General features: G+C 48.3%; 1 protein-coding gene across 1 annotated transcript in view; it reads right to left on the bottom strand.

The window, feature by feature from the left end:
• Positions 1 to 13,184: 13,184 nt before the first annotated feature.
• The window catches only part of Dapk2 (death associated protein kinase 2), a 112,288-nt gene continuing 99,339 nt past the window's right edge, over positions 13,185 to 26,133 (bottom strand). The window contains exons 7-11 of the mRNA XM_052730139.1: positions 23,407 to 23,455; positions 22,646 to 22,672; positions 19,559 to 19,711; positions 17,988 to 18,033; positions 13,185 to 16,609 (exon numbers count right to left, since the gene is read on the bottom strand). Coding sequence (XP_052586099.1) covers positions 15,995 to 16,609; positions 17,988 to 18,033; positions 19,559 to 19,711; positions 22,646 to 22,672; positions 23,407 to 23,455 — 890 coding nt within the window. The 3' untranslated portion in view covers positions 13,185 to 15,994. The remainder of the gene's footprint in view (positions 16,610 to 17,987; positions 18,034 to 19,558; positions 19,712 to 22,645; positions 22,673 to 23,406; positions 23,456 to 26,133) is intronic.

Below are 26,133 nucleotides of genomic sequence, written 5' to 3'. Positions count from 1 at the left end.
GGGAATGCTGAAGACTCCCCAGCAGGAGACAGCCCCAGCTCCCAGGGTCTCCTGAAAGTTCTGAGTCCTGCAGACTTCTCTCTCTCTTGTAAAGTGCTCAGGAACACAGAACATCTGGGTACTGGTGATAAGCAGGGTCCAAGAGCTTGCACAGAAGGAACACAAGGGACTTGGACCTTGCTGGCAGCCACTGACAACTGGGCCAGTTAGGAGGTGCTGCTCCTCCTCCGGGGGTGAAGGGCTTTCCTCCTGGCGATGTCCTCCTCTGTATCACTCTCGCAGTTCCTCTGGGGAGGAGAAAAAGAGGCCCAGAGCAGGGTGTCACAGCATGACATGAATGGAGCCCAAGTTCATATACTCAAGCAAGGGGCTTATAAGCTGGGGGAAGCAGGGGTGGGGTGGGGTGGGGGGTGTGTCAAAGGGAAGCCCTTAGCTCTTCCACCCAGAGACCTCCAGCAGACAGGAGGGGGCTGGAAATGAGCCCAAACTAATTGTATTGAGACCTCCTCAGGAGCCAGGAAAGCAGGAGGGGCATCCACAGGAAAATGGGTGCCCAAGGGCCAATTATAACAGTGAAAATGTCATCTGGTGCCATTTGTTGCCAGTGGCCATGTCAAAGGCAACTGACGTTCAAGGTGTCAGCCCACCAGGAGGAAACTGTCTGATGGGTCAACCTCAGACAGGCAAGGCCCCGAGACCCCAGACCCCAGACTGTCTTTTGCTTCTGCTGTGCCTTTAGATGTTTGCTGCTGCCATCTTTCTCTGGTATCTGGCATGGTGTGAATGGGTGTGGGGAGATCCCCACAGCCTGTGATGCAGTGTGTTTATCTCATGGAAACATCCTTTCTAATCCGCATTTTTACCTGTGGATTATTATGAAGATGATTTCTTCCTAAGATGTCCTGTCTAATTGATAATTATAATATTAGTTTATACAGAGTTTTGATGAATAAAAATAAATACAAGAAAGTGTCACACAGCTAAAACACATGAGTTTCTATTGAGGAGCCGTAGAGACTGTGGCTTAAGTTAATGATTAAGGAAAACAACTGAGTCCCAGTAGCCCAGCTAGCTTAAATTCTTTTAACCTTAATGCTGGGAGATGTGTTCACAGGTTTCAGAGTGCATCACAGCTGGAACAAAGCTTTGAAAATAACTTAAAGTTAGATTAAGATGTTTTTGTCAAACAGCTTTGAGGTGAAAAACCCAAGAAGACAATCTAAAGTTTTAGAAAGGCACACAGTTGAATGAGGAACTCTTTAAGGTCAGGGAACAAGAACAGAGCAGCCCAGTTATCATTAGCTGACTCGCCTTTCTTGCTAGGATTGGTTGATGACCAAAGGTGATGATTAATTCCTTATACCCATTTCTGCCCTCAATCTCCTGATGTAAAAAACTATTGATGGGTGGGAATGCACCCTAAAGATTTAAAGTAAAGCTGACTGATTCTTTTTCATATACAAAAGTTTAGGTTTATAATTCCTTTAAGATTCCTTATAAGATTACCTTTCAAGATAAGTAATAAAGTAATTGGCCCTTTCTTTGTAACCACAAAATGCAGCCTGCCAGTAAAAGACCTGACTGAGAAGAATATCTTGCTTGCCCACATAGTTAATCTTTAACAAGTTGCTTGGATATGAATGTATGTGGGTTCTTGGGATAAATTGTTTTTCACCTGTAATATATAAAATGTTTAATTATGTAAGGGATATGGAAAACATGCTGTTTTTTTACTGTTTGTTTTGTATTCATTGTAATTACTCACTTGAAAAACAGAATGTAACCACCTTGTAATTCTTAAATTGCCTGAAAAACTTTGTTGGGGTATATAAGCTGTAGAAAAAAAAGTGTACAGGAGAAAGAACACAGAAGAACAGAGAGAATAAAGAAGGAAACCATTGAGAGAGTGTATGAGTGTCTTTTTCCCTAACCCTCTCAGATAAAAAAGTCATAGTATAAGCTCTTTGAGCCCTGAGCTGCCTGGAGGCTAGTCCCCTAGGTGTGGATAATTTGTGCCTGTTGATAGTCAAGGCCACTTGGAAAGGTGGTTTGTGGGACACTGGGTCTCCTGACTCAGCCTGTGGGGAAGGGGTTGATTTTTCCGTAAGGTCCTCTGGCCAGCACTCCAGACCCTTGGCCTCAACGGGCTTCCACTATGCCCTCAGCAAGCTTTACTGCAAAGCCTTTCAAATGGAATGACTTCTGAGTTTCACTTCCATGAAAGTACAACCTGTCAGCCCCCCACACAGCTAAAGCAGAGCTAGAACAACTGCCTGGAGGTTACAATGTCTTTCCAGTCAGGGCCCACCAATTGAAGTGTTAAAACTGCGATGATTATTTTAAGGGGTTTCGTTTGTTCAAACTATGAAGCTTTATTTTATTTTGTCTGTGTGCCTGAGTGAATAGATGTGAACCATATGCATGCAGAGGCCCATGGGGGCCAGAAGATGGAGCTGGATCCCCTGGAATTGGAGCTAGAGGTAGTTGTGAGTCACTGCATCGGCACCAGGAACCAAACCTGGGTCTTCTGCAAGAGCAGAAGGTACTCTTAACTGCTGAAACATCTCTCCAGCTCCAGTTAATTCCAGTTATTAAAAGAATAATTCAGATTTAAATAAGCCCCCAAAATGTTTAATTTCTATGCTTCCTAAACAAAAGTTATTATCTTTCTAAAAATAATTTTAAAGAAGGTCCAATAGGAAAAAACATATAACACGTATGTGGGACCCAGCCTTTTTTTTTCCTGTAGAATAAGCCATTGAGCAAGTGGCCCAAATGTCTGAATTAAAAAAAAAAAAAAAAAAAAAAAGACTATGTTTTGTACCGGAAAAAGTTAGGAAAGAAATTTAAACTCTTTACAGTCCTCCCTGTAACTATATCAAGACGAAAGGTCCAGGTTTAGTGTGAGAGGCATGCCTGATCTCCTCCCGTCATACACCCCTCCAGGCGAGCCTGAGCCAGCTGGAAATCTGAGGTCAAGATCAACTTGAGCCAAACACATCCTGAATCAAGTCTGACTGGGACAACAAAAATAACTCAAGCTTTGCTGAACAGCAACTTTTTCGAATGAGTCAGAGTCAAACAATAAAAAAGTAAGCTGGACAAAACCTCCTGTGATGAACAGGGATTCCCAGAGCGAGCAAAGTTGGTTCCCTTCACAGTCCATGAGGCTGGTGGCCAGAAGAGGGACTCGGGGTCGAAAAGCCACACAGGCCCCTGGTGCTACCAATTCTCAAGTTCTGGCGAGGGTGGGAATAAACAAGAGCTCAGTCCGAAGAAGGACGACTCCTCAGGACATGTTGGGGCCGTGGGGAGTGAGGGATGAGCTGGCAGCCAGGGTACGGGACTAGTGCTAAGCATCTTCAGTTTACACAGGGCCACTGCCAGGCAGCTGCTTTCCTGTCCCCTGCTGAGCAAAGAGTCACCTTTTCTCATAATTTATACCTTCCAGACACCCCTTGCTCTCTCCACTCAATGCGGAGGGAGAGGTTATCCCAGGGTACCCCTACCAACTGCAATGTCAACACTGATGCCCATCTGAAGAACTACTTGGGGATTTTAAGCAGCAGTAACAGTTGCTAACACACTGAGCACTTACCCACAGGCATTAAGGAAAGGACATCACTTAAGCCTAATCACTGTCCAACAAGGTAGGAACTATTATCATTCCCATTTTACAAATGATGACATTTTGGAACAGAGAAATTAAGTAACCTCTTGGAGGCCACACAGCAAGCAAGTAAGTGGCAGACCTGAATTCTGGAAGACAAGCTCTAGAAGCCACCCCCTTGATGAGTATATTCCATTATAAGCCTCTTGTTTTAAACATCCACTAAAGGGCCAGAGACGTAGCTCAATGGTATAGCATTTGCCTAGCATATTAAAGGCCCAGGGTTCAATTCTTAGTACTCCAAGAAAAAGTAAATAAACAAAAAAATATAATAAGTAAACATATCATCAAATGTTATTGATACAGACAGTCTAAAGCAAACTAGAAAGAGAATGATACAGAGGGTATAAAACACGCATTCTAAAGACGAACTGGGGTTTGTCAGAAATGAACTTTTTGTGGTGGGGTAGTTTGGAATAGGGTCTCATGTCACCTAGGCTGGCCTGCACCCTTGCCTCCACCTCTCCAGTGTTGGATTATAGGTGTGCATCCTCAGACTTGGCCAGAATAAATTTTGGATGGTCTATGGGACTCATTTCCACAGTTCCACGAGGGATACTGGTCCTTGGGTAGGGGCTGGAGGGGTGAGGTGGAGTGGCAACAGCAGTCCCTTAGACAGCCCATAGGAAAGGATGCCTGACGGTCCCTCAAACATATCCCTCTGCTGGTCTCCTGCAGCCTCCAGGGCAGAAGAGGCTGGAAACAGTTAATGTCCTCCTCCATCCACTCCCACAGTCCAGGAGTTGCCCAAGCCAAGGGCTCTGCACGTACTCACCAGGTCCTCGCTTGTCCTCAAGTGTACCTTCTTCATCAGGGAGCGAGTGAGGTGGTTGCACAAGGAGACGATGCTGAAGGAGAGCTGAGGGAAGAGAGAAGAGAACCACCAGGTAAATAAAACGTGCAGGGAGATCTGGAGAGAAGCAGGGAGCCCCCACTAGGCCCCTGCCCTTCCCCCCCAAGCCCTGACGCACCTTCCACCGCCTGCGGACATACTGCTTCTTAAAGTTCTCCAGGTTGACCACGGACTCCCTGCGCACCATAGCTTGCTGGTTGTCCACCGGCTGAGAGAGAACGGTGTGATGCTGTCAACTGAGTTCAAATGGCAGCTACCCACGTCCCCAAAGATCCTGGACTCCACACCGTCCTCAGCCTGCCCCTGGTGTACCTCCTTCCCCAGCAAGGCATGCAGCGGGAATGTCGAATGTCGCCGTAAGGGTGATGTTACAAATGTCTCACTGCCCAGAAGATATCCTGGGTGTCCCTGAGCTATTATTACCACAGTGTAGTGCATGCATATACAGAGAGAGAGAGAGAGAGAGAGAGAGAGAGAGAGAGAGAGAGAGAGAGAGAGAGAGAGAGAAACTGAGACCAGCAGACAGACACACAGAGACAGAGACAGACAGACAGGCAGAGACGTGATTGCCATCTCTAAGTGAAAAAGCTGGACGCAGGAGCCATCAGTATTACTTTGGGGAGAGGGTCACTCTGGCAAGGAGGACTGGACGGACTCTGGTTTTGGTGAAATGCACGCCTATTGGCAGGCGTGGCACTGATATTCCTCTAGTACTAAGAAATGGAAGGAAATGGGGGCTTTGACGGGGTGGGGGTGGGGTAGGGTGGGTCAAATGAGGACAGACGCACAGTCGTCTTTCACTATCGGACAGTCACAACACAGCCTCAGTCTTTGACTGCAAAAAGCTCCCCACGACTTCTCTGAGCCTCTGCTGTCTCGCCTGTAATCTTGAGATGCATATGACAGGGCGGAATGAACCCATGGATGTGAAATACTTAATCCAGGACCACTCAGCAAGCAGCAACACACTGATTGCCGTTATCCTTCTCCATTTCCTTTTAAATGTCCCCCTTTTGTAAGATAGTAAAGTAAGGTTTTCCTAGCTGAAGAGAGAGGTTTTGGGGAGTCTGTGGACATCCTAAAATGGTTTGTTGATTTTAAGAGTGTAACCTGTATATGAATGGTCAGAGTAGCCCCACTCTTTTGTTTAATGACATGTATTTATTCACCAGTGGGGGTGCGGCAGATATGGATGGAGTCAGAGGGCAACTTGCAGGAGCCGGTTCTCTCCTTCCACCACGTGGGTCTCAGGAAGTGAACTCAGGCTTGGCAGCAAGGGCCTTGACCTGCTGAGCCATCTCTCCGGCTCTGGCACCTTTCTTCAGAGTTTGTTTGGAGGTTCTAGCAGAAGAGCAGAACTACTCATATATCCTTGACAGAACAGTCCTCCCTACAGGGAAAGCCATCTTTGACCATGTACCTAGCTTTGGGAGACACGCACATGGAATACTGAGAGAGGAAAGGGACAGCCACCCCGTCAGCCAGATCAACTTCAGTGCAGCAACAGACATTACAGCCAGATCACCCTTACGTCCAGAGTGGCGTTATTCTTAAGATCCAAAAAAGTGGAAAAAACCGAAAGCCTATCAGCCGATGTCTGGATAAACAAAATGTGGCACATACCCATGCAATGTGACACTAATTAGTATTAATTACGAAAATAAGTGAAGTATTGGGCCACAATAAACATGAATAAATCTGGAAAATGTGCTAAGAGGAAAAAGCCAGACACAAAAGACTGACTCTGTGTGCTCCCATTTGTATAAAATGGCCGGAAGAGATCGATGAGTAGAGACAGGAAACAGATTAGGTTACTAGCTGGGGCCAGGAGGGAATGTGGAACGACTATGGAAGAATTCTTCCCGGGGCGGCAAAGAAGGCTCAGCAGTGAAGAGAGAGTGCACGCTGCTCTTGCAAAGGATCTGACTCGATCCCAGCACTCATGTCCAGCTGCTCTCAGCCACCTGCAGCTCCAGCTCCAAGGGACCCAATGGCTCCGGCCACTTTAGGCACCTGACTCACATGTACCTTCCCCCCTCCACATACACATAATTAAAAATAAAATAAAGGGGGGGGTGGAGGAATGGCTCAGTGGTTAAGAGCAAATACCGCTCTTCCAGAGGCCCCGAGTTTGGTTCCCAGCACCCACATTGAACAGCTCAGAATTGCCTGTAACTCCAGCTTCATGGGAAGCCAACGCCTTATGTGGGTTCTGGGAATACAACTCAGGTCCTCAGGAAAAGTAGCAAGTACCCTTACCTGCTGAGTTACCTCTCCAGTCTTAAGAATATGTTTTCCTTCTGGGTTAGTAAAAATGTTCTGGGAACAGTGGCTGTATGACCTTGTAAAAATATTAAGAACCACTGAATTGCAGAGTTTATGATATATTGTTTGTGGGAGTAAAAATGTGTGTGTGTGTGTGTGTGTGTGTATGTGTGTGTAGGCAAGCAATGGTTCCAAGGACAGTTGATAGCTTCCGTGGATTCTCAAGGGACCCTGTGGCCCTAAGGACAACTGTCCAGGATGATCCCTCAGGCCCATTCGGCTGTTTGTTCTGTTCTGACAGCCTGTGATGCTGTCATAGTTGAGAGCTACAGAAGGCAGCCTACAGGTTCTTCAGAGCTGGGTCCTCCCTAACCAAACTCAGAGCACAGCTCTGCTCGCATTCCCCTCACGGCACCGGGCACCAGAAGGAAGCCAGTGTACTCGACCATCCACACAGCTTTGGACTGGCATCGGGCAGGAGGCCCAGTCCAGGACTACTTCAGCCCATACTCCCAAATATCTCAAAGCCTAACTCAGACGTCTGTCAGGAAATATTGCCGACTCTGATATCATTAGAGCCTCGTGAGCTCTTTTATTGTGTGTGGAACCTGATGATGTCAACTTGGCAGTGAGGCGGGGGGGGGGGGGGGGGGGGGGGGGGGGGAGCAACCTGAGGACACTGGGATTTGTTTGTGTCCTTGTCTATACCCCCAGGCCATTCCTCCCTCCTCCCTCCTCCCCAAGGCAATGGTGCTCCCACTTACCAGTTGCATGGTTGAATTGATTCCCTGAGCTATTGACAGGACAAACTGCAATAAAATCCCAGGTCCAGGCCAACAAGATGACTCAGTGGGTAAAGGTGCTGGCTGCCTAGCCTGATGACCTGAGTTCAATCCCAGGTTTCATGTGACAAAAACTGTCCTCTGATCTCCACACATGGGCCATGGGGCACTTGCATGCGTGTGTGTGCGCGCGCGCGCGCGCGCACACACACACACACACACACACCAAATAAATATAATAAAAAAATCCTAAACCTGGGACCTGCTCACACCTACCAATAGGAGGCCCAGGGCACTTTGCTCAGCTGTCATACTACCATTTAGAGGTGCAATTCACTCAGCCATAAATGACCTTTGAGCCTAATCCTGATAGGGTGTATTTGTTTCTCATAAGGAAATTTGAACCAGTAGATCAGTAGATTCAGGGAAAGAAGGGACTTCTTATGTACTTACTGATGGGTTTCCTCACCCAGAAGAGAAACGGCTCATTCCCACCTCTTCCCCCTACCCCCATAGCTGGAGAGACAACACAGAGGCCAGGGGAATCCTATTAAGGAAAACCCCACTTCCTACAGGCTCAACAATGTCACTCATTGAGCAAAGAGGCCCACATGAAATGTCATGCAGGCCTACTCCCAGGCCCATCAACAGGAGGTGACAATTACTTCTGGGCCACTCTATATGCTACACACAGCCACATGAGTTCCAAGGAAGAGGCCACCTAAGCCATGAATCTGTCAGGCTAGCCTTTCCTCATTAAGGGGTTCTTGGTTGCTAAGAGTCTCTAAAAGGCTGATGCTGTCATCTCAGCCTGGAAAGTCAGAGACATAAATTCTGCAGTGAGACTCGTCCCCGGAAGGAATGTGGCATTGTTTCTGTTGAACTGGGGCTGTGTCTGCCTCCTGCTCCTTCCTCTTCAGATAGACAGCGAGTGCCCATCTTCCAGTTACTGCCTATCACTGACACCAGGGAGCCCAGGCGTTTCTGACCAGGATCCTAGGAATGTCTGTCTAGTGTCTGCAAAAAAGGTCAGGAAGAGAGGTGGGAAAACAGAAAGCTGTGGCTGGGGTCAGGCTTTGTTTACACAGATGCAAATGTCCTTGACACAGCCCAGGGGTATGTCCCTAGGGTCTAAAATGACTTCCACAGGGCAGGGAGAGGAAGCAGCAGCAGCAGCCACCCCCAAGACGTGTGAAAGGAACTGCGGCCCCCTCTCCAGTGACTTTTCTCTAAATACCAGGCTTTCCACGGGTTCTGCAAATAGACTAGCTCTTCCAGCCTTCATCTGTACCATCCTGACAGCCCCACACTCTGCAGAAAGGCAGGAGTAACCATTTCTCTATCCTGCCCCAAACTGCCACTCTGGGCCTGGGAGACTTCCCTTCTCTCAGTCAAGTCTCTTCCAGGGGACCCCTCCCCTTACTGGCTGGAGCTTGGGCCCTGCTGGCAAACACTTGTTTTCCCAAGAAGATGCAGCAGGTGAAAATTGTGTGGTGTCTCTGCCTCCTCCTGCCTGGGTACGGTGAGCAGAAAGGCTGGGTGCCCCAGAGCTGACCCTGCACTGATCAGCCAATGGGAGGAGGTGAAGAGGTTCCTCTCTGTGCTTGGCCTAGCCTCATCTTCCTGTCAGGTTTCAGCACAGACACAGGGACATTAGTTTAATCCTCTTTGCCAGACTTTCTGTTTTCTGAGCAATTTTTGTTTCCAAGAAAAAACTTTCCAAAACTCTCCCTCCTGTGTCCTGAAGAGAATTGAAAGGCATCAGCTAAAGGCCATGAGTGAATTGTGCTTGGGTCCTGATATGAACAAACCAACTGAATGTCCCAGATACCCTGGCCGTGGGAGGAGGGTGTAAGTTTACGAAGGGACAGTGGAATGATGACGACACAATAATGATACAGAAAAGACAAGTCAGCCAGGAAAGGCAACTCAAGTTAGGAAAGGCTCACCTCACAAGCATGAGGACTTCAGTTCAACCCCCCAGAACCCACATAAAATTCTGGGCACAGTCACATGCACTTGTAACTCTAGTAACAGAGAGGGGAGGAGGGGACAGGTGGATCCCTGGAAGCCCAAAGGCCACCTAGCCCGGCCTTCTTGGTGAGGTTCCAGGAGAATGAGAGACTTGGTCTCAAATGAAAAGTGGAAGGCACCTGAGGAAGGTCCTGCCAGGCTTGGTGGCACACATCCATAACCACAGCACTTGGTAGGCTGAGGCAGGAGGATTGTGAATTTGAGGCCAGGCTGAACTAAACAGCAAGATGTCTCAAAAGGGGGAGGGGAGACTTAGGAGTTGAATACATTTAAAGTTTGCTTTAAAGTATTTTAAATGCTTCAAAAGAAGCTAGGGTAAGAGATGAAGCCACTGCCCTGGACTTGATCCCTGCTGAAACAGGGTGCGACACACAGAATTCACCACACCATTCCTCCATACTTCTGTGTAGGTTTTGGAATTTTCCCTTTATAATGTTACAGAAAAAAACTCCTTACTCTCTGTAACCTCCCCTTTCCAACTGTCGCTCAACAATTCCAAGCTCCTGATCCAATCTGCGCTCAGCCCTCCAGATCCTATCCAGGACCTTCTTCCTACCAACATGGGAGGGAGCAGGTGTCTCCAGGATGAGGCAGCTGCCCAAGACCTCCACAGCCCTCTGTTCATGTGCTGCCTCCACCAGAACTCAGCTCTGCTGTCTTATGCCTCTAACTCAGTGGTTCTCAACTTGGGGGTCACGACCCCTATGGGAGTCAAACGATCCCTTCACAGGGGTCGCCTAAGACCATTGGAAAACAGATATTACATTACGATTAATAACAGTAGCAAAATTACAGTTATGAAGTAGCAATGAAAATTTTATGGTTGGGGGTCTGCAGCATGAGGAACTGTATTGAAGGGTTGAAGCGTCAGAAAGGTTGAGAACACTGCTCTAAACGATTGCTTACCAAGTCTTTCCCACCTCCCAACTGACTGGATCCCATTGGCTTGATACCCAGTCTTTTTTCCACTTTGAGGTAGCTTTTAAAAATGTTTTTATTAGCATATATTCATTATATTTAGTAAATGGTTTCATTATGCATTTTCATACATGCACACAATGTATTTCAATCATATTTTTTCCTCTCTCTCTCACACACACACACACCATTAATCCTTCTCATTTCTCCTCCACTCTTGTACTAATTCTCTTCCTCTTTGTAACTAGTGCCTCTTCTACTTTCAAGTCGTGTGTGTGTGTGTGTGTGTGTGTGTGTGTGTGTGTGTCCTGATGAGACTCATGAGGGTTGTTTACAGGAGCCTGGATGAGTTTACCAGCGGCTATATCACTAAAGAACCTCTCCCTACCACCCATGAACTAAGTCTACTGGGCCTCTTATCCAAGGGCTGCCATGCCCTTATCTGCCCTCTCCCCCTAGAACCAGAACACAGTGAGTGTTTGTTCAACTGAACGGGCCCCTCTGCAACTCCAATATGCCCACTGCTGCTTCTCTTCTCCAGGGCCAAGAACCTTCTCCACAGGCCAAGGACTTCACAGAGGAGAAAAGCCATTCAGTTCCACAGACATTTCTAAAAGGTTGACAGTGACGGGGTGGTGACATCTGGGCACACAGCCACTTCAACTGGAAGCCACCATCGTCATATTGTCACCTGAGGAGGAGAAGCTGAGGAGGAGACCCTGGTTCTCCTTATGATTACTCAGTCTGCTCCGCTCCACCTCTTTCTTGTCAGCCTTCAGAATCTGCAAAAACATCCACTGCCAACTGTGGCCACCCTTCCTGACATACACAGGACAGCCATGGCTGTAGCTACCACAGGATAGGACAGCTGCCTGTCCTGGGACCCACCTCCCAACTTCCTTAGGAGCTGCTTTTTTGGGGCGATGACACTTTCCCTGACAGCTAGGGTGGTGTTTGAACTGAGCATGAAGCCAAGCTTTAAAGTCTGGTAAGTTAAAACTCCTCCATGAGGGTTGGGGAGAAGTCTGAGTCAGCACAGCGCTTATTGCACAAACATGAGCACCTGAGTCTGATCCCCCAAATCTATGTAAAAAGCCGGACATGGTAGAATGTACTCATGCTCCCAGTGCTTTGGAGGCCAAAAGAGGCAGACCCCTGGGGCTCAATGGCTTAGCTAACCTTGTCGATGTGGTCCCAGTGAGACCCCATCTCAAAAACAAGGTAGATGAGCTAGGCATGGTGGCACACACCTTTAATCCCAACATTGAGTAGGCGGAGAAAGGTGGATCTCTGTTATAGGCCAGCTTGGTCTGCACAGTAAATTCTAGGCCAGCCAGGGCTATACAGTGAGACTCTCTATCAAAAATAAACTGGTAGTTTGAAAGAAAATGGCCCCCAAAGAGAGTGGCACTATTGGGGGTGTGGCTTTGTTGGAGTGGGTGTGGCCTTGTTGGAGGAAGTGTATCACTGTGGAGGCGGGCTTTGAGGTCTCATATATGTCTCAAGCCATACCCAGTGTCTCAATTCACTTCTTGCCTGCAAGATGTAGAACTCTCAGCTACCTCTCCAGTACCACGTCTACCTGCACGCCGCCGTACTCCCAGATGCCAAGCTTCCCATGATGATAATGGACTCTAAACCTCTGAAACTGTAAGCTGCCACCTCAATTAAATGTTTTCCTTTATAAGACTTGCCTTGGTCATGGCATCTGTTCACAGCAACAGAAACCCTAAGACATAAACCAAGGAAGACGTCTCCAGAGGAAAAACAAGGTTGGCCACTGGCTTCCACAAGCACACACATATGGATAAAATGTGTACACCTGTCCACATATGTGCACCCCCATATATAAATATATTCTCCCTGAATGCAAAAGCTTCCATGGTGGCAGTGGCTTATGGAGCAGTGTACCGCTCCCGAGCCTCCTTCCTCTAGGTCCCAGTGAAACACTCCATTCCCCCCCACACCCTCCTGCCATGACAGTCCTGTGCTCCAGGTGGCTATTCAAATACCAGCTGTGAGCCCATAAGGAGCAAACAGGTCCACTAGCTCGCCTCATTCCCTGGGCCTCCTCAGACGCCCCTTTGCATCATGTGATACCTCAGGAGAAAGGAGCTTGTCTGGCAGGTGACACAGGAAAGTCACACAGTCTTCTCTAACTTCCCTGACAGTCTCGGGGTGCTTCTCTCGGTTCACTTTGTCTTTGTACAGTTAAGGGTCTGGTTATAGAACATCTAAAGGAGACCCTGCCACTAGGGACTGGCCATGAACACAGAGGACAGTTTCACTGTGGGGAAGGAAACCACTTACGGCTCTGAGCCAGCTCAGAGGCTGACAGCCGCGTGACTCTGGACAAGTGCTGCCCTGTAAACTGCTATAACGGGGAGAGGACTGGGGAGTTTACCTCTGAGGACCCTCTCAGTGTGAACAGAGTAGCTGCTTCCACAAACCCAAGAAAACCAGCTCTGCCTTCCTTCCCCGTCCTCCCTAATCAAGTCATCACTTAAATCTTCTTGCATTTACTTTGGCCTTCAAAGATGGTTCCTTGAGCATCTTTCCATCCATGGCCGCCGCCTTCTTCTTCTTCTTCTTCTTCTTCTTCTTCTTCTTCTTCTTCTTCTTCTTCTTCTTCTTCTTCTTCTTCTTCTTCTTCTTCTTCTTCTTCTTCTTCTTCTTCTTCAGAAACCAGATGTAGAGGTCAAGGTATGTTGATGCAATCAAAAGGACCTTTAATATTCATAGTGTCTTGTACCAAACAAGTATGCAACATTCCATGACGGGGCATACAGGACTTTGAAGCAATTGCAGAGTCATGTGTCTTCAGGGGAAGGCACAGTGTTCTGTAATCTTTCCTCGGTTCCAGGATGTGCAATGTCAGACCTCAGACATCAGTAGCACTGATCAATGTGGCATCTCATTACCGTGGGCCTGGACTGAAGCAGGTCACTGGGAGAAAAGACCGCACAGCTCTGGGGAGCCAGGTAGGGTCCCCCTGCCTTCGACTGTGGGGTACGGCAGTCCCTGCTTGAGGTTCTTCTGATGCACACTGAGGTGGTCCAATCCCAGAGTAATGGTGCAAAGGCCTTCTGCTCTGAGTTTTTCCTCTCCACCCAGGGTCCAAGTGCAGCTGGGTGTGTTTCCAGCTCTCCCTTCTGCACGGTGACACTGTCTCTCGGTCGCCCTCTCATTGTGTACTACCTCCTAGAAGATTGCCCTTGACAGGATTTTTTTTTTCTTTCTTAATTGTCCATAAAATGATCACACATCATGCATTGTGGTTTCTTATATTTGATTAAAATAATTTTGATTACAGTTATTAAATATATGTGATATATGATCCAGCTTGCTAATTAAAATATATATATATACATATATATGTATATATATATGTATATATATATATATATATTTCTAAAGACTGGCTTTATCAGATCAAGATCTAGTCTGCGCTACCCACTGAGAATTTCTCCCAGGACCCATTAGTTGTTTCTGTGACCCTGGGAACAAAGGCAGAACTCCTCAACAAGCCAAAGTCCCACTGGTTCTGCTCGTCCTCAGCTATCTCCACACTCTATAACTCCCATTCTCTCTCCCTCAGTTTTCCTTCCATTCCCTCTCACCACAGAACACTGACATGATGGCCCCATGGGGGACACCTCTCTCCTCAGTTTCCTTAGCTGCCCACAGCCCCAGTGTCCTCCATACATGGCTGCCTCCCCCGAGCAGATCAACTCAACTCTGTCTGTGTCTGTGTCTGTCTGTCTGTCTGTCTCACTGTAGGCCTTGCAGTGCTGCCTACTTTTCTTTCACAACTGTAGTTCTGTAGTTCTAGAATTCTTGATTAATGCTAGAAACTATCACTCAACTGAGAACTTCAGGGAAGCAGAAAACCAGCTTGATATTACTTGACACCACATCCCTGGACTCAAGTAAACTATTTGGAAACTGGCAGGTGCCTGCTAACTATGTCTGAATGGAAGGATGAACTTGGGTATCACTTAAGCAGAGCGTAAGTTCCTAGAGTCCAAGCAGTTAAGGGAGTCAGAAAGAGCTATGGAATCATCAGAAGGCTCCCACTTTCATCACTAATGTTATGATGACCCAGGACAAGTCACATTCTTTGTTTTCTCACTAACCTGAGAATGATATTTAATAAAAATACTATGGGTGTTTTGCAAGGCTGTGGAGGTACTTGAAACAATACAGTTTGTCCCCAGTCCCAAGCTCCTAGCATCATTTGGGGTTCAGGGTCCATATTCTATGTGCTGTCTGCATGGATGTACTGATGGGCCTTCCTCCTAGGAGAGGGAGATGACATCACACAAACCTCCTTATGCTCAAAGCTTTGGTGCTAGAAGAGACCAATGAGCCTTGTGCTTCCCAAAGCTCTCTGAGGTTTCCCACACTTCAGGGCCCACTGGCCTAGAAGACATGAAGAAATTCTTCCTTGCTGTGTGCCTCTTGTCTTCATTTTCAGTGTAAAGTTGACCCCTTAGCCTCCGGGATCAGCACTTTAATATTAAGGTGGCTTTTTACAGCTAAGCATCACGAAACGTCTTCCATACCTCGCCTCAAACATGGGCACCTGGGTTTCCAACAGGTTATGCATGATCCTAACTCATTCTCCTTCTCTGAGTCAATTTCTTCCTTGGCCACAGAGAAATGAATAGTAAAAACACTGTCACTCATCTTCTCGGCTCCCGGAGCTGCACCCCACCCCAAGACAGGGTCCCATATACCCCAGGCTGGCCTTTAACTCGAACCCAGTACATAGCCAGAGATAACTCTAATTTTCCAATCCTTCTGGCTCCTCCTCTTAAGTACCAGATAGAGGTGTGCACCACCAAGCTCGGTTTATGCTATGCTGGGGATACAGCCCAGGATTCTGCAGATGCTCGGCAAGTACTCTAGAAATTGAGCTATATCCCAGCCTCTTATCTCACAGAGTTCTTTACAAATCCAATAAGGTCACAGACATAAAGACTTGATGAGTGAGAAGACAATTTAAAAGAAAGTTAATGTTTTCTCTGTATATTTTAAAATCCCGACTCTGTAACTGGAAAGCAACCCTGGCGACTAAGTTATTCTTAGTTATGTCGATCATTGCCCAAGATCTGCACTCAAGGCATGCAGATGGAACCTGAGAGGTGAGCCAACCCATCACCATTACTCAGTTATCAAGTATCCCCTGGGGGCTGGCAGATACCCCCTGGAGAAGGGCATGCTGAGGGGATATATTTTCTAATTGTTTTCACAGCCCAGCTGCTGTGTCAGCGCCCTCTCAGAAAACCAGGCTGGTGAGGGAATGCAGAGTAAATCACTAGCTAGCACCTCAGTGGCTGGGAAACTCTGGAGGAGCAGAAGGATGCGCACACACTCTGCAGGATAATTCCAGTGGGATGCCCCAGGAGAGAAGAAGACAACATGCTTCTGCAAAGCACTGGGAATGCACTACTGACTAGGCTCGGGTGCTCAGAGCTTCAAGCTGGCCAGGATTTCCTCCGTGTGCGATCTCTGGAGCAGCTCCGACAGGGACTCACTGGTGTCCTGGTGGAACACGGAGCCCAGACCGTAACCATCTGTGTTCCCGCTCTCCAGCTGGGAGCTGCCCACCAGTTCCTGCATCCACTGGATGTCTGCCGAGAGTTGCTGCCTCAGAGCCTCAAACTGCACCTGCAGATGGTCTAGCTTCCTGGCCATGCCTCCAAGGCTGGCCCCTGTGGTCCGGATGTCTTCTCTCAGGAGCTTCTTCAGGGACTCCACCTTACGGAACTCATACTTGAGCTGGGACAGGTTATGGCGGGCATTCTCATTCTCCTCTCGGTACCAAGCCTCCTTCTCGCTGTAGATGGCGACCAAGGCCTCCACATCATCCTGCAGGGTGTCATGGGCTTCCGCTAGGGCATGGCATCCCTTGTCCACCCGAGCCACATCCTCTACCACATGGGCAAAACGCTCAAAGTTGACGTAAGTGTTGTTGGGGGGCATGCTTGAGTGGCATTTGAGGGTATACTCTCTCAGGCGTTTGGTCTTCAGCTGGGCAGGCTGTGTCTTCCACTGCTCAGGGGCTCTGGCTTCTGCTTTTGACTAGTAGGTGTTCAGACAGAAGAACCAGAATATTAACATGATATGTGTTCTACGGGGTAGTCCACACTGCAGGCGGAAGGCACACACATGGCCTCTTTGGCATTCACTGCTCGGGTCAAGACATGGTAGGGAGAGCCAGGGTGAGGCTAGCACCCTGCCCCCAACAAGACCATAAGAGACGTTAAGGAATGTGGGGGTGCCGCCTGCATGCTTACTTCAGGGCACAGGGTTCCATGGCCATTAGAGAGGGTTACCACACACATAGAATTTCACAGTAGCTCGCACACACAAGCAGGCTGCAGCTAGGGCTCTGCAGACATCCACTCAAGGGCTGAAACATGCAGGCTACAGCAGGCAGAGGAAGGAAGGAAGGCTGAAGATATCTGCCTTTCAGGACACTGCAGCCCGGGCAAAAGCCAGCATGCTCAGCAGGAAGGAGCCCAAGAGGCTCTCTAGCTTTGGGCTCTGGGCACATCCCAACTTGGAAGATTATTGGTCTTCCCCATCCTCCAGGGAGTAAAGGAATTTATCATCTATAGCCCTCTACCCTTCTTATCTACACTTAGATCATTTTTTGTGGGCCTTCTCTGTGAACAGTGAAGGTAGTCTGAGGCGTGTTCAGTTCGTCAGCCCACAGAGCCAGGGCTGGAGCCTTGTTCTGAGTCCTCTATCACTCCCAACGTGCTTTTCATGCCAAACTCCAAGACTGTGGAAACCAGTGGGCCCTCCACTGCAGGCAGGTTATGGGGATTCATTTTATGCCCTGACCCTCCTACAGGGAACAGAACTGTCCTAACATCTGGCTTCTCTTCCCCTAACATCTGGCTTCTCTTCCCCATCAGGTCTCTGTCTCAGGACCCAATCCCTGAGGCCACACAGTGCCTAAAGAAGCTACATGACAGACTTGCATTTCATCCTGTAGTGAGAGCCCAGAAGACAGAAAAAGAAATGGACCCGATCACAGAGTCAAGGTTTTAGTGGCCAGAGATTCTGGCTACAGCATGACCTCCAACAAAGAACATTTTCGAAGCTGGCCTCTGAAGGAAAAGTGTCTTAGCTGAGGTCTGTGATAGTTCCATTGGCTCTCTGAACCCATGAAACACAAACTTAAGGTAGCATAAGCCTATTTTATTTATTTTTGTTGGTTTGTTTTTGTGGTGCTCTGGTGGAACTCACAGCCTCATGCAAGCGGGGCAAGCACTCCAGTACTGAGCCAGTATGACCCCATCGAACAAGCACAGGCCTCTTGAGGACCCTTGACCACTGCCCGAGATCAAGCACAGGCCTCTTAACAGCCGTTTGTATTTGACTGCCACAGCCAGCTCTGGGGGCAGAAGGCAGACCTCCTGCTCACTGGAATTCATTACCATGCCCTTACCATGATCCAGGGATGTCTGAGAGCCTCTTGGATGGTCAGCCGTTTCCTGCAATGAGGACAAGGAAACAGAAATTCCATGAGGACAACTGATGGGAGCAGTGGCCCGTGTCTTACCTTTTTACATTCTTTGGCTGTACATCAAGGCAGTACAGCTGCGGACAGGGCCGAAAACTGGCTGCGTTTCCAATACTCTAGGGAAAGGCCGAAAACTGGCTGCGTTTCCAATACTCTAGGGAAAGTGGGCCAGGCAGAAACCTCAATAGAGACACCTTACCACCCAATCCCTCAGCTTCAGTTCCGAAGTTGAAGGGCCTAACTGCCACCCTCTGTTGAGACTTCTCTGAAAGGCAGCTCTGCAGTGCCAAACCTCTGGTGGCTGCTCTTGTGTTTGCCTCCTAGGTATCTCCTCTGACCTTGATCGCTCTACATACAGGTAGGTACTCCAACCCCAGCACTGCCCTACACAGGGAGACCAGGGCTTCTGCACATCACAGGACCCCACTCTGGTTCTCTCTGAAACCTGTGAAAACCAGAGGACATATGGCCCTGTCCCCTGCCCAACCAGGCCTTTCTGTGATGCTCACACAGAAAAGTCACAGTGTGGTGATATTGTGTTCCCCAAAATATTGTGCACCCTAATAAACTTATCTGGGGTCAGATAACAGAACAGCCACTAGATATAGAAGCCAGAAAATGGTGACACACACACCTTTAATCCTAGCATTCCAAAGGCAGAGATCCATTTGGATCTCTGAGTTCAAAGCCACACTGGAAACAGCTAGGCATGGTGAGACACACCTTTAATCCCAGGAAGTGATGGCAGGAAGTAAAAAGGTATATAAGGTGTGAGGACCAGGAACTAGAGCCTGGTTAAGCTTTTAGGCTTTTAGCAGCAGTTCAGCTGAGATCCACTCAGATGAGGTCTCAGAGGCTTCCAGTTTGAGGAAATGGGATCGGCTGAGAAGTTGTCAAGGTGAGGTTAGCTGTGGCCTGTTCTGTCTCTCTGATCTTCCAGCAGTCACCCCAATACCTGGCTTCAGGTTGGATTTTATTAATAATACCTTTTAAGATTTGTGCTACATCACAGCTCTCTACACAGTTTCTTGCCCATCCCCCTTCTTTGGCCATATAGCCATGAGGCTCAACCTGGGCTCTGACGCAGGGGTAGGATTGGTATGTCGCATCTCTCCCAATATCCTGGCCTCTCTGGGCCGGTCTGCCTCCACTCTCAACTTGGACAGGTCTCAAAATGCTCGCTGTTTATCTTTCAAATCAGAGTCCTGCATCCGTATGTGGAAGACTGCACACAATAACCCTTGGTTTCCAAATACACATGCATGCAAGCACGTACATGTGTATGCTCCTGGAGACAGAGTCATTTGTATGCTGGCAGGAGGAGATGAAGGCAAAGACCGAAATGACAAGATAAATGCCAAGTCATGGCCAGTGACACTTCTCAGCACCTGACCAGACTGGGCTACATGACCCAGATGACCAAGCGAGGCAGACTTTGGAAGGCAATAGGAAAGGATGAGTACCGGAGAAACCACCATCTTTCTTTATCCTCTTACCGGGTCTCTTTCACAAGAAGCTTCCGAATGAAGTCCTTGGCCAGTTCGCTTGTCTGGCTGAAGAACTCCTCATCAAAGTCATAACTCACAGCTGTGATGTTTGCCAGTGTTTCTTGCTTCGTGTCTCCCAGGAAGGGGGATGCTCCACTTAGTCTGAGCACAACAAAGAAAGACCCATGTAACGGAGGGAAAGGAGAGAGACATTGGAGTAACAGACTCAGGGAACTCTGGCCTGCTCTCTCCAGGCAACCAAACAATGGACTTTTCAGTGCTGTCCAACTCAATTCACTTTCTGGACCTCCAACTGAGTACCTGACCCAGGGAGACTGTGTTTAATGGACTCAGAAGCTAAAAGAAGGGATGGCAGTCCCCGGCAGAACAAAGCAAAATACAATGAGGGGCCAGACAAAGAAGTTGGGGAGCACAGGGAAGTGGGGGGGTGCGGCATCATAGGGTGGTTGAAGTTTGCACTGACTCTATCTTAAAGAATGAACAGGCTGTCAACCATCAGAGAAGCCCTAGAAAGAACGTCCAGACTGAGGGAGCAGCTTGAGCACAGCTTGAGAGACACAGAAGGTGTACAAGATTTGGTCCCCACAGGGCTTGACAAGGGTGTATCGTACAAGGACCCCCTGAAGTACCAGCTCTTGATTTGACTTCCCCTTGAGCACCGGGTACCTCTACCCAGACACACCCTTGATATGCACAAACCCCATGCACGCACTGCCTACCTGGATTAACCACATCATGCTAGAAAGAGCAATCACCCTGCACTGTATTTCTATTCCTTCGCCACATCTCACCTGGCTGAAACTCTCGCTGTCTCGATTCACCAAACAGCTCTTGGCAGTCATTCCTGTCCCCATTGCTGCTTTCTTAGCCCGGGGAACAGCAAGGCCAGCCTGAGCCACATAGAGAAAGTCTGTCTCAAAAGACCAAGGGAAGGCTAAGGCATGATGGGGCACACCTTTAATCCCTGCACTTGGAAGGCAGAGGCAGGGGAAGGAGCTCTATGAATTTGAAACTAGGGTAGTCTACATAGAGTGTCTAGGCCAGCCAGAACTACACAGTGAGACCCCCATCTCAAAAAAAAGTCAATAAATGTGGATGTATCTCAGGGGTAGAGTGCTTGCCAAATATGTACAAGATCTTTGAGGTCAATCCTGAGTACCACAAGAAATAGATAAACTGCCTTCTGTAACCCTGATCCATACTAGTGGCTGTAGAATTAATGGTCATTATTTCTGTCATTGATAAAATACAAATAACTCTCCTATGAGTTCTAGGTTCTGTTTCCATAAGACCAGAAATTGGTCTGTATCACATGTGCTGTGTCCTCGCCCACCTCTTTACTATCCAGGGAGTTGATTTTATTCTATATCTCCCAGTTCAAATATATCTGTCTGTCTGTCTGTCTGTCTACCTACCTACCTACTTACCTACCTTCTACAATTCCAGCCTCTCCCTCTGGGTTTCATAGACATGTGCTTAAACCTCCAATGTAACCATGCTCCCATAGGGTGATATTAGCTGTGAAGTGTATCTCCCACAGACACAGAGCCCAGGACAAGAAAATCCAACCCTCCTCCATGTCAGGATCCTGAGTTTCTGACCCAGTGCTTCTGATAAAACAGGTTTTCAATTAAGCTATATCAGTCAGGCCTGGTCACATGGGGCCTATAATCCCAGTTCTTGGGGAAGCTGATGCAGAAATATCATTAGTTCAAGGCCTGCCTGGGCAATTTGGTCTCTTATCTCAAAAGAAAAAAAATTAAGAGGTTCCAGGGATATAATTCAGTGGTAGCACATTTGCCTAGTTACGTTCAATTACTCTAGGTTCAATTCCTAGTATCACAAAAAAATAAATGAGTAAAGCCAGAGCTATACAGTAAAACAAAAGAAAAATAATATAAAATAAAATAAATATCAAGTTCAAGGAGTCATAAGAAGACTGTGTGGCCTGCAGAATTCTTTAATAGTTCAATGTGAAAACTAGAATTCTAAAGAAACCCAAGATTTAAGAAGCAATAGGCAACTTCCCTGGCTCTGGAATTACAGAGGAAGGCTCCTTGGCCTTCGGGCTGCAGCAGAGCCAGCTGGGGCCATGGCTCTCCCCTAGTGATTCTAACTGAATGGATCTCCGGCCACTGGAGGTATTAAGAGATCTCCTGTGCAGCCAGGGTTGAGGGCCTCAGCTGCAGCTGGGGGAGTCACAGTGTGGCTGCACAGAGCTCCCAGCTTATGCTGCTGAGAACAATCCTTCACCTGTGGAACACTGGCCCTGGCTATGGGCTTTTACCCTGAAAATGCCATGAAAATAGTATTTTCTATGTGGGCTACGAGAGGGTAGCCACTGGGAACCAGCGAGGGGCTGAGTGTATACTAGCCTACTCTGTGTGCCAACTCTGTGTGCCAACTCTGTGTGCCACAGCAGTGCCTCTGAAACTTGTGCAAGTGGCTTATTCCCACCCACCCCACTTCCTGTGGCAGGAAGTCCGTGATTCCTAATTTTCAGATAAGAAAAACAGATCCAAAGGTTAAGTACCTACCCATGGCCACACAAACTGAAAGAGACAGTGCTAGTATCCTGTCCCAAACGAGGCCCAGTCCACTAAATAAATAAATAAATAAATCGCACAAAACCACATATGCAGAAACTGTGACTTAAGTCACCAGATACACGGGGACAAGAAAGGGGGAAAGAAAGGAGGAGGAAAGGGGGTGTGAGAGGGAGGAAAACGGACCTAGGGATGAGAAGAGAGAAAAGAGGAGGGAGATGGGGCAGGTGTAGGCGCCTTCGTGGCTGTCACAAGGATTCTGGCGAAGTAACAGTCTTATGGTGAGCATATATAGTCTGCGGAAGGCTGAGCTGAGCAGCCCTAGCTTGCCACAAAGGAATTTAGAAGTGAGCTGTGTAGGAGGGAGGGCTGCTCTCCCAGACTCCTAGCCCTGCTCCAGTGTATGAAGTGGAGCTCCGAGCTCGGCCTCAGGTGCTCTGTGGACTTGACACATCTATGGATGTCCCCCTGCCCCCCTCATTCCTCCTGAGCTAAGCAGGTCTGCACCCCCAAGGCTGGAGATACTCACAGGATGTAGGTGATGACGCCGATGCTCCTGCAAAGGAGAGTCATGTCAGAGCTGTGTGGGTTCCAACCTCAAACCCCCAAGGCAGTCACCACGCAGGCCCCGAGAAGTCACTTCCTTCCCCAGGTGGCCCCTGAATGCCATTTCAAGCCCCATCCCTCCTACCCGACTCTGCAACAGACCCGAATGCAATTAGAATCTTCACTTTCTGCACATGGAATCAAGGACCCAAATTCAAGGTCTGACTCCTGTATTTGCAGACTCTGCCATCAGAGCATGTCCCTTAACCTCTGAGCCCACTTTCCTTATAAAAGGAGGACAACAAATAATAAGAACAGCCTCATAGTTGACAAGATCTTAGAAAGCCAAGTCATGAGCTGGGCCAACTGTAAAGCAGTGTTCAAATAAAACATGTAAAGAACTGATCGCAGGAGTACTACTGGGAAAACATACGCCTGGGACCTAGGGTACTCCTGTGGAGCACCTGCTGGACTGACCACGGTGCTCACTTAACTGTTACCTAGACCCCAGTCGGGGCTGGCCCAGGATGAGCCTGCGCTTGCCTCTGCCTCCCCCCGATGACAAAGCTCTAACTGGCCATGGATCCCAGCCTCATTGCCTCCTGGCTCCATGTCCAGTGCTCCTAGAGTATTACAGACTAGATGTGAGTGTGAACAAAGGGGCTTACACACTCAAGGGCATGTCATCTAAACCAGGGGTGGAGAGGCCTTCTGCCCCCGGAAGGATCCCAGGCCACCACTTACCACATGTCGGCCTCCAGTCCCAGTGGCTCATAGTTCACGATTTCTGGAGCTGAAAGAAGTCATGTTGAGGAGTCAAGAGGGGGTAGAGATGAGAGGAGATGGTTCTAGGGAATTCTAGAGTAATTGGTGCCAAATGTCTCCATCTTGAATCTCCAATAGAGGGAGGAAGGAATATTCAAATGGTAGATGGAAATAATCAGGATGTAAGAATGTTGAGAAAATAAGTTGCTATGGACAGTGTGTGTTTCTACAGAAAGTCTGTGTTGAAATCTAATTCTCAGGCAACAGTATAAAACGATGGAGCCTTACAGGTGATTAGGTCATGAGAGTACGACCTTCAGGAATAAAGTTAGACTCTTATAAAAAGCCCCAAGGGAATTGTTCCCTCCTTCCATATGAGGATAGAGAAGGACACTGCTATCTGTGTGAAAAGGTCCCTCACAGACACCAGGCCCACTGGCAGCATCTGGGACTCTCAACCACCCAAACTGTGACTGACCAACATGTTTGTTGTTTATAATCTATCCAGTCTCAGGTGTTTGGTTACAGCAGCCGGTCAAGGTAAGACTTGATTTCCTGCTAACCTGGGAGAAATGACTCATGAACAAGCCTTGATGAGGAGAAAAAGGAAGGCACAAAGCAAGAGGAATGTGGGAAGGAGGAGGTTCAGGAAGAAGACATAGAGGTCCGTGTGGTGATATATTGTGTCCCCAATATATTGTGCATCCTAATAAACTTATCTGGAGTCAGAGAACAGAAAAGCCACTAGATACAGAGGCCAGAAAATGGTGGCACACCTTTAATCCTAGCATTCCAAAGGCAGAGATCCATCCGGATCTCTGAGAGTTCAAAGCCACACTGGAAACAGCCAGGCATGGTGACACATGCCTTTAATCCCAGGAAATGATGGCAGGAAGCAGAAAGGTATTTAAGGCATGAAACCAGGAACTGGAGCTGGTTAAGCTGTTAGGCTTTTGAGCAGCAGTTCAGCTGAGATCCATTGGATGAGGACACAGAGGCTTTCAGTTTGAGGAAACAGGATTGGCTGAGGAGTTGGCGAGGTGAGGTTAGCTGTGGCCTGTTCTCTCTCTCTCTCTCTGATCTTTCAGTGTTCACCCCAGTACCTGGCTCTGGGTTTGTTTTTATTAATAAGAACTTTTAAGATTCGTGCTATAGGCCCGGTGATGAGGAGGAACCCTGGTGGACAGAGACTCCAGACGGGTCCATGCTGTTGGGTGATGGGGAAGAAGGCAGAGAGGGCCTTCATCTTCCTCTGAGTCCTGCCTGACAGGTGGCATCATCTGAGGACATTTTTTTTGGGGGGGGGGGTCACTGAGTTAAGGTGATAAACCTGAGGGGACGCCGAACATGCCAGGGGACAGCTGGCTGCAGGGGAGGAGCGTGAGCCAAGCATCAGATTTGAAGCCATTAATGGGTGACCAAGAGAGGGTAGAGGTCAGGGGAGAAGACTCTGCTATAGACACAAGAGGACCATGTGCGGCCCAGAGCGCCGCGGCCCCAGAGAGCCAATGCTGAATTGACACCCACTTTGGCCGTGACTTTTGAGAATGTAGTAATGAAGTGGATGCAGTACCTCAGGAGAAGAGGGTCCTGCTAGCTGCTAAGACAAGAGTGCTGGCATTAAAGGCGCGGGCCACCGCCGCCCGGCTCTCCTGTCTGCTCTTTGTCCTGTAGGAACCGGAGAGTACAGACGCACACGACCTCGCCTGGCTTTCAGTGGGCTCTGGGGATTCAAACTCAGGTCACGCAGGCAAGGCAAGCGCTTTACTCACCAACACTTCCTCCGCCCTAGGAAATTAATCTCATTGCATCTTCCTAAAAGGGCGGCCTGTCGCACATACATACTGAATGTCTTTTTTATCTTTATCTTTATTTCTAATTCTGTGCAGATGTGTGTTTCTGTGTGTGGGTGTGCAGGTGCCAAAGAGGCCAGGAGAGGGTTTGGATCCTCTGGAGCTGGAGTTATAGAAGATTCTGAGCCATCCGCTGTGAGTGCCGGGACCTGAACTTGGGTCCTCAGCAAGGGTGGTATGCACCACTAACCACTGAGCCTCTCCAGCCCTAAATTTCTATCGAGTTCTCTCAAATCGTGCCAGGTCTTTTGTGTTTGTCTTGTTTTGTTTTTCGAGACAGGGTCTGGCCTAGAACAAAGTACCTGATGGAAAAAAATAAGCCAAGATGTTTTTTTGAGGAGGCCACTCCCTCCAAGTCTGAAATACTTCAATTCCCCGAGAAGATAGATACATAATGGTTTGGTTCTCAACTCTCATTCCTTTCCTCTCTGCAGAGGGATTTTCTTGTGATCCTCCAACCTCTGGGCCAGGTCCCACAGGGGAGTCTCTAGGGTGTAGGACAGAAAGGGCTGGGGCAGAGGGTGAAAGGAACAGAGAAAATCCAGCAAGGCCAGGCCCTCGCTGGAGCCGGCTGCTCCAATGGGTGAGTGAAGGCCAGGCTCTCGGGAGAGGCAGGTGGTGGGGCTGATACCTGGCAGATAAATACCTCTTTCCTTTTCAAGAAATCAAAAGCTACTTCAGAGGAGGAATTCCTGTGGGGAACCACACAGGGAAGGGATTTTAAGTCTGCACAATAAACTTCTCCAAGAGGAAACGGTGGGGCCAGTTCTGGGAAAGTAACTCTACAAAGGCCTCTAGCCCCACCTGGTCACTCTCTGCCCAGTGGGCACCCAAAGCCCATGCCTGTCTCTTC

Source organism: Peromyscus californicus, unplaced genomic scaffold (assembly GCF_007827085.1).
Source record: "Peromyscus californicus insignis strain IS unplaced genomic scaffold, ASM782708v3 Scaffold_11__1_contigs__length_118956290, whole genome shotgun sequence".
NCBI classification, from domain to species: Eukaryota; Metazoa; Chordata; class Mammalia; order Rodentia; family Cricetidae; genus Peromyscus; species Peromyscus californicus.
Note: the sequence above shows the minus strand (reverse complement) of the source record. Positions and strands in the feature narration are given on the sequence as shown.